Raw genomic sequence first — 13,189 nt, 5'->3', positions numbered from 1 at the left:
TCACATTTTCTGGCCTATCCAGACAAAGAATCGATTTGCTCTCCCTCTGAGCAGACTAGCCCAGCCCACCGGTATATTAAAGGGGACAGTTTAGCAAATTCAGCAATCTTGTGATATTCTCAGGTCGGATTTAGAGCTCTCAACATGAAAAAAATTGTAAATAATTTCATTGAATTTAAACAAGACCACTTTCTCCTGGTCGCAGAAAGACAAAATAACTTTGTGCGTAAAGGGTTAGGGTTATGGTTAGGGCAAACATTTGAATGGCGTCTCAGTGCCGCTCAGTGGACATTTAGGAGAAAAGTCTCTTTTGTCAGTAATATGAAATGGGGCCAATATTGTACTGTCAATAAGTATGATCATATTTATTTTACAGTTATAAGAATGTGAAATGTTATCGTAAGTCGTTTTATAATTTCATTGTAACTATATTTAGAAAGCAGTTCAGTCATTTCAAGCCCCACTTTTGTAGATTGTTTTTCATAATATCTACTTGAACTTGGGTCCTTAAAAGTGAGTAAACCTCTGCAATTATAACTATTTCTTACCAGAAAGATTAGTTCCAGACCTTTCTAGAACTATGCAGCATTGCTAGTTATTGTTTATGGTCATCTCATGAAACATAATTTCTTTTGGGTATGTCTATTTAGGCAGAAATCTACATTTTGCCCTATCATTCAAGAGGTTTGTAACAATTGGGCCAATAAAGTATGTACAAAAAAATCTATCTATCTCTCTTTTTTTTTTTTTTTAGGGGATAGATCAGCTTTACTATTGCGAATAGATTGTAGCTTCCATCAATGTAATTGTCTGCATCATTTCCAATCCCCCATATGTTTTTGGGGTAAATATACTTATATACATACATATACATTCATACAAATACACAAACATATATTTTCCTTTATTATTTCCAGCAAACCCTACCACCCTAATTTGAGTAAACAAATAAACAACAACACTTAGGCTTCTACTTCCAGCTTATACATACTATACTCAGCAAAAAAAGAAACATCCCTTTTTCAGGACTCTGTCTTTCAAAGATAATTTGTAAAAATCTAAATAACTTCACAAATCTTCATTGTAAAGGGTTTAAACACTGTTTCCAATGCTTGTTCAATGAACCATAAACAATTAATGAACATGCACCTGTGGAACGGTCGTTAAGACACTAACAGCTTACAGGCGGTAGGCAATTAAGGTCACAGTTATGAAAAGTTAGGACACTAAAGAGGCCTTTCTACTGACTCTGAAAAACACCAAAAGAAAAATGCCCAGGGTCCCTGCTCATCTGTGTGAACGTGCCTTAGGCATGCTGCAAGGAGGCATGAGGACTGCAGATGTGGCCAGGGCAATAAATTGCAATGTCCGTACTGTGAGACGCCTAAGACAGTGCTACAGGGAGACAGGACGTGGCAGACCACGTGTAACAACACCTGCACAGGATCGGTACATCCAAACATCACACCTGCGGGACAGGTACAGGATGGCAACAACAACTGCCCGAGTTACACCAGGAATGCACAATCCCTCCATCAGTGCTCAGACTGTCCGCAATAGGCTGAGAGAAGCTGGACTGAGGGCTTGTAGGCCTGTTGTAAGGCAGGTCCTCACCAGACATCACCGGCAATGACGTTGCCCATTGGCACAAACCCACCGTTGCTGGACCAGACAGGACTGGCAAAAAGTTATCTTCACTGACGAGTCGCTGATTTGTCTCACCAGGATTGATGGTCGGATCTGTGTTTATCGTCGAAGGAATGAGCGTTACACCGAGGCCTGTACACTGGAGCGGGATTGATGGAGGAGGTGGAGGGTCCGTCATGGTCTGGGGCGGGGTGTCACAGCATCATCGGACTGAGCTTGTTGTCATTGCAGGCAATCTCAACGCTGTGCATTACAGGGAAGACATCCTCCTCCCTCATGTGGTACCCTTCCTGCAGCCTCATCCTGACATGACCCTCCAGCGTAACAATGCCACCAGCCGTACTGCTCGTTCTGTGCGTGATTTCCTGCAAGACAGGAATGTCAGTATTCTGCCATGGCCAGCGAAGAGTCCGGATCTCAATCCCATTGAGCACGTCTGGAACCTGTTGGATCGGAGGGTGAGGGCTAGGGCCATTCCCCCCAGAAATGTCTGGGAACTTGCAGGTGCCTTGGTGGAATAGTGGGGTAACATCTCACAGCAATAACTGGTAAGTCTGGTGCAGTCCATGAGGAGGAGATGCACTGCAGTACTTAATGCAGCTGGTGGCCACACCAGATACTGACTGTTACTTTTGATTTTGACCCCCGTTTGTTCAGGGACACATTATTCCATTTTTGTTGGTCACATGTCTGTGGAACTTGTTCAGTTTATGTCTCAGTTGTTGAATCTTGTTATATTCATACTAATATTTACACATGTTAAGTTTGCTGAAAATAAACGCAGTTGACAGTGAGAGGACGTTTCTTTTTTTGCTGAGTTTATATATAATTTATCGACACAATCTATTTTACAATAGTTATATTTTGTTTGTTTTTAGTCCTGGCCTTCCTCAACCTCTCCCATCTATTTCTGATGTCCATCCAGTTTGATTTCTATTTGTAACTGTGCTATTTCACAAATGTTCTGAACCTATAAACATTTTACAGACCCTGTATGTTTTACATTGGTTATCTTGTTGTTATTAGTCCCAACCTTCAGCTCCATTCAACCCCTCCCATCTGTCTCAACACCATCCATGTTGGATTTCTATTTGCCATATATTTTTCAACGGTGCTGTGATGTTTCACAAAAGTACTGAACCTTTCTACTCTGATAGTTTCTACAGATTGTAAATTAAAGATAAACATTTTTGCTAAAAGTATTATTATATTATTGATCAATTGACTATTACTTTTCAGATCACCCAGTAATGCTATCTGCATAGTTAGCTCCAGGTAAATGTTGCAATTCTTCAGCCATTCCTGAACCAGCGACCAAAAATGAGCTACTTAATGGACAGTACCAAAATAAATGAACTGACTAATAAATGACTCTGATAGGAGAGGTGGAAGTATTTTGTCTTCTCTCATCATATTGCTGTATTTTTCCCCATAAAGGTGTCAGTCGTGGCCAAAAGTTTTGAGAATGACACAAATATGAATTTCCACGAAGCCTGCTGCCTCAGTTTGTATGATGGCAATCGATATTTTGGGTCCGTGGCCAGGAAACTCCCCAGACCTTAATCCCATTGAGAACTTGTGGTCAATCCTCAAGTGGCGGGTGGACAAACAAAAACCCACAAATTCTGACAAACTCCAAGCATTGATTATGCGAGAATCCTGCCATCAGTCAGGATGTGGCCCAGAAGTTCATTGACAGCATGCCAGGGCAGAGGTCTGGAGGGAGGCAGAGGTTTGCAGAGGTCTTGAAAAAGAAGGGTCAACACTGCAAATATTGACTCTTTGCATCAACTTCATGTAATTGTCAATAAAAGCCTTTGACACTTATGAAATGCTTGTAATTATGCTTCAGTATTCCATAGTAACGTCTGACAAAAATATCTAAAGACACAACTTTGTGGAAATTAATATTTGTGTCATTCTCAAAACTTTTGGCCACGACTGTACTTTACCCAAGCCAGGGAGGACAGGGCTCTCTGGATGATTTCTGTCCTATCGGTCCTCAGAAGCAGAGGCCTGCTGCTTCTCTTCTGCTGACACGGCAGAAACAAGGGAATGTAATTATGTAGCCAGGAGTCCTTCAGAGAAATCCATCACCTGCTACACTGCATTCTGGGTAATTCGTTGCTGACTAACCCATGGGGTATACTTCCTCTCCTCTCATCCCTCTCTACGTCCCTAAATCAGAAACCTGCATATCCTATTGACACCTCCCTGTCCATTACCATCACACACACACCCCTCTTCACCCCCTCCGCCCACACACACAGATAGTCCATCCTCGTCCACATTACGGCCAGAGGGAGTTGGTGAAAAGGAATAGGTGTCTTAACTACTATTAGTTACTGTATATCAATCAGCACTGCACATATCTGTCTACAGATGGTCCCTTGATTGACCTTTAACTCACAATGAGTCATCACACTAGTATATGATATGTGTCACACAATATGGCATTTTGTCATGAAAATTGTCATGCTATACTGTACCTCTCTATCCCATTTAAAGGGCAGTCTTGTCTACAGAGATCCTCGGCTGCTTCCCATTTAAAGGGCAGTCTAGTCTACAGAGATCCTGGGCTGCTTCCCATTTAAAGGGCAGTCTAGTCTACAGAGATCCTGGGCTGCTTCCCATTTAAATGGCAGTCTAGTCTACAGAGATCCTCGGCTGCTTCCCATTTAAAGGGCAGTCTAGTCTACAGAGATCCTCGGCTGCTTCCCATTTAAAGGGCAGTCTAGTCTACAGAGATCCTGGGCTGCTTCCCATTTAAAGGGCAGTCTAGTCTACAGAGATCCTGGGCTGCTTCCCATTTAAAGGGCAGTCTAGACTACAGAGATCCTGGGCTGCTTCCCATTTAAAGGGCAGTCTAGACTACAGAGATCCTGGGCTGCTTCCCAAATAGCTCCCTAGTGTACTACTTTTGACCAGAGATTTGAAATAACTCTGTAATGAAAAGCGCTATTCAAATTAAATGTATTATTATTATTAGATTTAGTGCACTATACTGCCCTACCAAGCGAAAGAGCAGTAACTGCACATTTGGTCAAAAATTAGTTATTTAAAAAAAGATTTAATACTTGAAATACATGCTTTATCATGTGGATAAATATCATGACTCAATTGTGTTGTATTATGGAGAAAATTGGGGGCCATGTTTGCAGTAACTGCAAGAAGTTAAAGTGAAACCATGGAAAAAGGCATGCACTGGCATTACTCACGTCATTTACTGCCTTTTACCTTGGTTTCACTGAGCTTTGGGCTGCAGTGTCTACGGTAAACTTTGATATTATTTATTATTCTTTGCTAATACAAGTATCAAACTATATGACACTGACAGCCACATACAATGAAATATACTAACACAAGTTTGTAAAAAAAATAAATAAATGTTTTCCAGTGGCTGTACCAAGCAAGAAGGCAGTAACTGCCTTTTTTGGGTCAAAGGTCATGTCACTGGTCAGGGTCGATATACATTTAAAAAAATGACCTCATAGTAAGACAACAGATAACCACATCTCCAATGATCTGCCAACGACTCATTCGGCTGGACAATAAAAATAACTTTGAAGTCATTTTTCTCTGTTTCTCTCTATGAGCAGTTACTCCATAAAAAAAGCCAGAATACGGTTTGCAACTGCACATGGGGACAAAGATCGTACTTTTTGGAGAAATGTCCTCTGGTCTGATGAAACAAAAATAGAACTGTTTGGCCATAATGACCATCGTTATGTTTGGAGGAAAAAGGGAGGATGCTTGCAAGCCGAAGAACACCATACCAACCGTGAAGCACGGGGGTGGCAGCATCATGTTGTGGGGGTGCTTTGCTGCAGGAGGGACTGGTGCACATCACAAAATAGATGGCATCATGAGGGGGGAAAATTATGTGGATATATTGAAGCAACATCTCAAGACATCAGTCAGGAAGTTAAAGCTTGGTCGCAAATGGGTCTTCCAAATGGACAATGACCCCAAGCATACTTCCAAAGTTGTGGCAAAATGGCTTAAGGACAACAAAGCCAAGGTATTGGAGTGGCCATCACAAAGCCCTGACCTCAATCCCATAGAACATTTGTGGGCAGAACTGAAAAAGCGTGTGTGAGCAAGGAGGCCTAAAAACCTGACTCAGTTACCACCAGCTCTGTCAGGAGGAATGGGCCAAAATTCACCCAACTTATTGTGGGAGGTTTGTGGAAGGCTACCCAAAACGTTTGACCCAAGTTAAACAATTTAAAGGCAACGCTACCAAAGACAGGGAATAAGAGGCAATTTTTACTAGGATTAAATGTCAGGAATTGTGAAAAATTAAGTTTAAATGTATTTGGCAAAGGTGTATGTAAACTTCCGACATCAACTGTATATGATTTTATGGGTGCATGACAAAAGAGATCAGATCACTGTGTTTTCCCAGGCCTCGTTGTCTTCGGTAGAAAGTTGTGATCGATATGTAGTGATTTACCTGAAAGCCTCATCTTAGAATGAGACGATGGACCGACTGGAAGAGTGAGCTACAATGACATTCTATTTCTATGGTAATAACTTTGGGGTTTTCTATGACGGCTGGTCCTGTCTCCGCCCAGACAAACAGATGGACACCTTGGGACCAGGATGTCACATAAATCCCATTACAGTCTAAAGGCCCCTGGCTGGGTTTCTACTAAACTAACATATGGAATTGTTTTAAGATGGTCATACCATGGATCATTTATCTATTTGATTTTAGGAACCTTGTAGGTATCAAAAAAACATATTTGATGAAACATTGAATTTGGCCTTACTGCTATTAGCCCATAGAAACACATCGAATAAGAGATTCATATATGGAAAAACAGATTACAAAATATATCAAAACACATTTTTTTTTGTAAGCTTTCTTATCTCTCTATATATTTATAATAATGTACAGTGGAATGACACGTATACCTTCGACGTGGAAATGCCCTATTCACTTCAATACATTTTTTGGCCCGGTAGCGGGTTACCTTCAGACGAGTCCCGTGACATACTGTATTAGTGTGTATTCATAAAGTCCATTCAACAGACATGCTGGTCAGTCAGTCACCACTGTTGGTCACTTACTCAGAATACGGAGCTATACTTGGAGCAGGAAGAGCAGGAAGAGTGCATTCGGAAAGTATTCAGACCCCTTTAATTTTCCCACATTCTTTTACGTTATAGCCTTATTCAAAACTTGTTTAAATTGTTTTCCCCCCTCATCTATCTACACCAATACTCCATAATGACGAAGCAAAAACAGGTTTTTATACATTTTGGCAAATTTGTTACAACTAAAAAACTTAAATATCATATTTACATAAGTTTTCAGACCCTTTTACTCAGTACTTTGTTGAAACACCTTTGGCAGCTATTACAGCCTCGAGTCTTCTTGGGTATGATGCTACAAGCTTGGCACACCTGTATTTGGGGAGTTTCTCCCATTCCTTCCTGCAGATCCTCTCAAGGTCTATCAGGTTGCATGCAGAGCATTGCTGCACAGCTATTTTCAGGTCTCTCCAGAGATGTTCGGTCGGGTTCAAGTCTTGGCTCTTTTTGGGCCACTTAACATTCCCCAAAACCATTCCTGCGTTGTCTTGACTGTGTGCTTACGGGCGTTGTCCTGTTGGAAGATGAACCTTCGCCCCAGTCTGAGGTCTTCAGTGCTATGGAGCAGGTTTTCATCAAGGATCTCTCTGTACTTTGTGTCGTTCATCTTTCACTCGATCCTGACTAGTCTCCCAGTCCCTGCCACTGAAAAACATCCCCACAGCATGATGCTGCCTCCACCATGCTTCACCGTAGGGATGGTGACAGGTTTCCTCCAGACGTGACACTTGGCATTCAGGGAAAAGAGTTCAATCTGGATTTCATCAGACCAGAGAATCTTGTTTCTCATGGTCTGAGAGTCTTTAGGTGCCTTTTGGCAAACTGCAAGCGGGCTTTCATGTGCCTTTTACTGAGGATTGGATTCCGTCTGGCCACTCTACCATAAAGGCCTGATAGGTGGAGTGCTGCAGAGATGGTTGTCCTTCTGGAAGGTTCTCCCATCTCCACAGAGGAACTCTGGAGCTCTGTCAGAGTGACCATCAGGTTCTTGGTCACCTCCCTGACCAAGGCCCTTCTCCGCCGATTTGCTCAGTTTGGCCAGGCGGCCAAATCTAGGAATAGTCTTGGTGGTTCCAAACTTCTTCCATTTAAGAATGATGGAGGCCACTGTGCACTTGGGGGCCTTCGATGCTGCAGAAATGTTTTGGTACCCTTCCTCAGGTCTGTGCCTCGACACAATGCTGTCTCTGAACTCTACGGATAATTCCTTCGACGTCATGGCTTGGTTTTTGCTCTGACATGCACTGTCAACTGTAGGACCATATATAGGCAGGTGTTTCTTTCAAAATCATGTCCAATAAATATGTGGACTCCAATCAAGTTGTAGAAACATCTCAAGGATGATCAACGAAACAGGATACACCTGAGCTCAATTTCGAGTCTCATAGTAAAGGGTCTGAATACTTATGTAAATAAGGGGGGGGGAGAGGATGAAAAGAGAGAGAGCTTGGACATGACACCAGGCACAGTGAGTCAGACGGACAGCACAAGAAGGAGAGGGTGACAACAGAAAGTAGCTACTGCACTGAAGGGGACTACAGTATTACTGTGTTGAGGAGAGACTGACAACAGAAAGTAGCTACTGCGCTGAAGGGGACTACAGTATTACTGTGTTGAGGAGAGACTGACAACAGAAAGTAGCTACTGCGCTGAAGGGGGCTACAGTATTACTGTGTTGAGGAGAGACTGACAACAGAAAGTAGCTACTGCGCTGAAGGGGGCTACAGTATTACTGTGTTGAGGAGAGACTGACAACAGAAAGTAGCTACTGCGCTGAAGGGGGCTACAGTATTGCTGTTGAAAAGAGAGTGGTAGCCTACACTATCCTGTGCTACTGTTGCTAGTACGGCCATGGGGACCAGGGTCCTGCTTCTCTCCATCTTAATGATTTCTTTCAACTGGTCCAGGGGGGCTGTCATCACTGGGGTGAGTGACAAACCTTTCGTTCGTGTACTGTGTGGAAATTTTTACTAATAGAGTTGTCATTGTGAAACGTACGATTGAAGGTAGAGAGAGACAGATATAGAGAGAGTAGGGGTCATTAGAAGTAACAGTTGGAAGGTAGCGAGAGAGACCAGTGGTGGAAAAAGTACCCAATTTTCATACCAGAGTAAAAGTAAAGATACCTTAAAAGGAAATGACTCAAATAAAAGTAAAATTCACCCAGTAAAATACTACTAAAAGTATTTGGTATCAAAAGTAAAAGTATAAATAATATAAAATGTCTTATATTAAGCAAACCGGACGACATGATTTTATTGTTTTTTAATTTACGGATAGCCAGCGGCACAGTTCAACACTCAGACATAATTTACAAACACATCATTTGTGTTTAGTGAATCTGCCAGATCAGAGACAGTAGGGATGACCAGGGATTTTCTCTTGATAAGTGCGTGAATTAGACAATTTTCCTGTCCTGCTAAGTATTCAAAATGTAACAAGTACTTTTGGTTGTCAGGGAAAATGTAAGGAGTAAAAAGTACATTATTTTCTTCAGGAATGTAGTGGAGTATAAGTAAAAGTTGTCAAAAATCTAAATAGTAAAGTACAGATACCCCAAAAAATGACTTAAGTACATCTTAAACGTATTTTTACTTAGGTACTTTACACCACTGAGAGAGACAGATATATAGAGAGTAGGGGTCATTAGAAGTGACAGGTGGAAGGTAGAGAGAGACAGAGAGAGTAAACACCAAATTGAGACTCTGCATGCAGAATTCTGCAAAAATATCCTGTGTTTCCTGGTTCCAGTGGGTACGTGTTCCTGTTTCCAGTCGCTATGTGTTTCTTGTTTCCAGTGGGTACGTGTTCCTGTTTCCAGTCGGTATGTGTTTCTTGTTTCCAGTGGTTATGTGAATCCTGTTTCCAGTGGGTATGTGAATCCTGTTTCCAGTGTGTATGTGTTTCCTGTTTACAGTGGGTACGTGTTCCTGTTTCCAGTCGGTATGTGTTTCTTGTTTCCAGTGGTTATGTGAATCCTGTTTCCAGTGGGTATGTGAATCCTGTTTCCAGTGTGTATGTGTTTCCTGTTTACAGTGGGTACGTGTTCCTGTTTCCAGTGGGTACGTGTTTCCTGTTTCCAGTTGGTATGTGTTTTCTGTTTACAGTGGGTATGTGTTTCCTGTTTCCAGTGGGTAGATGTTTCCTCTTTCCAGTCGGTGTATTTCCTGTTTCCAGTGGGTGTGTTTCCTGTTTCCAGTGGGTATGTGTTTCCTGTTTCCAGTCGGTGTATTTCCTGTTTCCAGTGGGTGTGTTTCATGTTTCCAGTGGGTGTATTTTCTATTTCCAGGGGGTGTGTTTTCTGTTTCCAGTGGGTGTGTTTCTTGTTTCCAGTGTGTGTATTTCCTATTTCAAGTGGGTGTGTTTCTTGTTTCCAGTGTGTGTATTTCCTGTTTCCAGTGGGTGTGTTTCTTGTTTCCCTTAGTGTTTATTTCCTGTTTCCAGTGGGTGTATTTCCTGTTTCCAGTGGGTGTATTTCCTGTTTCCAGTGGGTGTATTTTCTATTTCCAGTGGGTATGTGTGGTCCAGAGTCAGAGCTTTACTACAACACCAGACCGGCACAGAAAACCTGCACCCAAACTGAGTAAAAAAATGTGTGACGGTCATCTCTCTCTCTCTCTCTCTCTCTTTCTCTCTCTCTTTCTCACTTTCTCACTTTCTCTCTCTTTCTCTCTCGCTCTTTCTCTCTCTCTCTTTCTTACTTTCTCACTTTCTCTCTCTCTCGCTCTTTCTCATTTTCTCTCTTTCTCTCTCTCTCTTTTTCTCTTTCTCTCTCTCTCTTTCTCACTTTCTCACCTTCTCTCTTTCTCTCTCTGTCTCTATCTTTCTCACTTTCTCTCTCTTTCTCTCTCTCTCTCTCTCTCTCTCTCTCTCTTTCTCTCTCTCTCCCCCCATCTCTGTCAGGCGTGTGATAGAGATGTTCAGTGTGGGTTTGGTCTATGCTGTGCTGTCAGTCTGTGGCTTAGGGGACTGCGGATGTGTATACCACGAGGGGAAGAGGGGGATGAGTGCCACCCCTTCAGTCACAAGGTGAGGAACACACACACACGCGGGCACACACACACACACGCGCAAACACGCATGCATATGCTTGATGGCACATACTGGCTGGCACACACACTCACACATGCGCAAACACTGACACACAGGTATACACACACAAACACACAGAAGTGCACATAAACACACATATGCACAAACACATAATTGTTGCTTAGGATGATAACTTCAGAAGTTATTGACTTGCTTTCATCATGAATCAAACCAATGGAAGTAATACATCACTTTGATCGGCTGGAGATCGGCTCAGCCTCCAGCCGGGTTAGTTCACTCCACAAAGTTTATCTCTGGGAATTGACAACTGAATGGTTCTCCGTTTCCCACTGGAATAGTTCGATAATCTCTGGTGGCATTTGACAAAGTCTGTTCATTTAGCCCTAGAGCTGTTGGCTCAATGTGATTTAATGGATCCTAAGGGAGATCAATAAAGTTGAATCAAATGTAGATAATGTATCTTTCTTCCAGGTGCCCTATCCAGGAAAAAGACAGCATCACACCTGTCCATGTCTTCCTCATTTGGTCTGTACCAGCTACACAGGTAGCACATACAGGTGTACCAAAGACTTCAAAAACCTAGACTTTTGATGACAGAGGAGGAAGAAGAGGAGAGAGAAGAAGAGGAGAAAGATGGGAAACAATGACAGCAGCACCCTCAGTCACACACCACCTTCACTCTCTTCCCCTTACTTAGTCCCTCAGTCACACACCACCTTCACTCTCTTCCCCTTACTTAGTCCCTCAGTCACACATCACCTTCACTCTCTTCCCCTTACTTAGTCCCTCAGTCACACACCACCTTCACTCTCTTCCCCTTACTTAGTCCCTCAGTCACACACCACCTTCACTCTCTTCCCCTTACTTAGTCCCTCAGTCACACACCACCTTCACTCTCTTCCCCTTACTTAGTCCCTCAGTCACACACCACCTTCACTCTCTTCCCCTTACTTAGTCCCTCAGTCACACACCACCTTCACTCTCTTCCCCTTACTTAGTCCCTCAGTCACACACCACCTTCACTCTCTTCCCCTTACTTAGTCCCTCAGTCACACACCACGCTTCACTCTCTTCCCCTTACTTAGTCCCTCAGTCACACACCACCTTCACTCTCTTCCCCTTACTTAGTCCCTCAGTCACACACCACCTTCACTCTCTTCCCCTTACTTAGTCCCTCAGTCACACACTACCTTCACTCTCTTCCCCTTACTTAGTCCCTCAGTCACACACCACCTTCACTCTCTTCCCCTTACTTAGTCCCTCAGTCACACACCACCTTCACTCTCTTCCCCTTACTTAGTCCCTCAGTCACACACCACCTTCACTCTCTTCCCCTTACTTAGTCCCTCAGTCACACACCACCTTCACTCTCTTCCCCTTACTTAGTCCCTCAGTCACACACCACCTTCACTCTCTTCCCCTTACTTAGTCCCTCAGTCACACACCACCTTCACTCTCTTCCCCTTACTTAGTCCCTCAGTCACACACCACCTTCACTCTCTTCCCCTTACTTAGTCCCTCAGTCACACACCACGTTCACTCTCTTCCCCTTACTTAGTCCCTCAATCACTCTCTTCCCCTTACTTAGTCCCTCAGTCACACATCACCTTCACTCTCTTCCCCTTACTTAGTCCCTCAGTCACACACCACCTTCACTCTCTTCCCCTTACTTAGTCCCTCAATCACTCTCTTCCCCTTACTTAGTCCCTCAGTCACACACCACCTTCACTCTCTTCCCCTTACTTAGTCCCTCAGTCACACATCACCTTCACTCTCTTCCCCTTACTTAGTCCCTCAGTCACACACCACCTTCACTCTCTTCCCCTTACTTAGTCCCTCAATCACTCTCTTCCCCTTACTTAGTCCCTCAGTCACACACCACCTTCACTCTCTTCCCCTTACTTAGTCTTTGTTCTATGTACTATAGGAACTGTTATATTTCATGAGATTATAACATCTGTAAATACACCTCACTGTGCCCCACTGGCCACCAAAGACATGCCAAGACAATATATACATGCTAAACTGTGCCAAGAAAGATACATAGCTAAATGTTTTCTTTTTTTATGTATGTACCAATTGCAGACTGTAGTTTTAATACACAGGCCTGTCAAAAGCTTGATGCAACTCGTAATAATTTACTGTTTTATTCATATGCAAATGTAATGTTTTTATTTATTATCAACATTTTTGCAAATGAAATCCACTGTATCATACCACTGTATCATACCACTGTATCATACCACTATATCATACCACTGTGAAAAACATGTACTTACACAGTGTGTTGTGTCTGTTGTTGTTATGTAAGTAATTATGTAAGTTATATATTCTGAAAAAAAATATAAACTCAACATGCAACAATTTCAATGACTACTGAGTTACAGTT

At 42.7% G+C, this 13,189-nt stretch overlaps 1 protein-coding gene across 1 annotated transcript; it reads left to right on the top strand.

Moving 5' to 3' along the window:
- Positions 1–8,329: 8,329 nt before the first annotated feature.
- prok1 (prokineticin 1) lies at positions 8,330–11,854 on the top strand. The gene is made up of 3 exons (XM_045695255.1): positions 8,330–8,673; positions 10,651–10,776; positions 11,272–11,854. The coding sequence occupies exons 1-3, from the start codon at positions 8,599–8,601 to the stop codon at positions 11,389–11,391; spliced, it is 321 nt and encodes a 106-aa protein (XP_045551211.1). The 5' UTR covers positions 8,330–8,598; the 3' UTR covers positions 11,392–11,854.
- Positions 11,855–13,189: the final 1,335 nt, after the last annotated feature.

This window comes from Salmo salar, chromosome ssa15 (assembly GCF_905237065.1).
Source record: "Salmo salar chromosome ssa15, Ssal_v3.1, whole genome shotgun sequence".
Lineage (NCBI taxonomy): Eukaryota > Metazoa > Chordata > Actinopteri > Salmoniformes > Salmonidae > Salmo > Salmo salar.
This window is presented reverse-complemented; position numbering and strand designations above follow the sequence as displayed.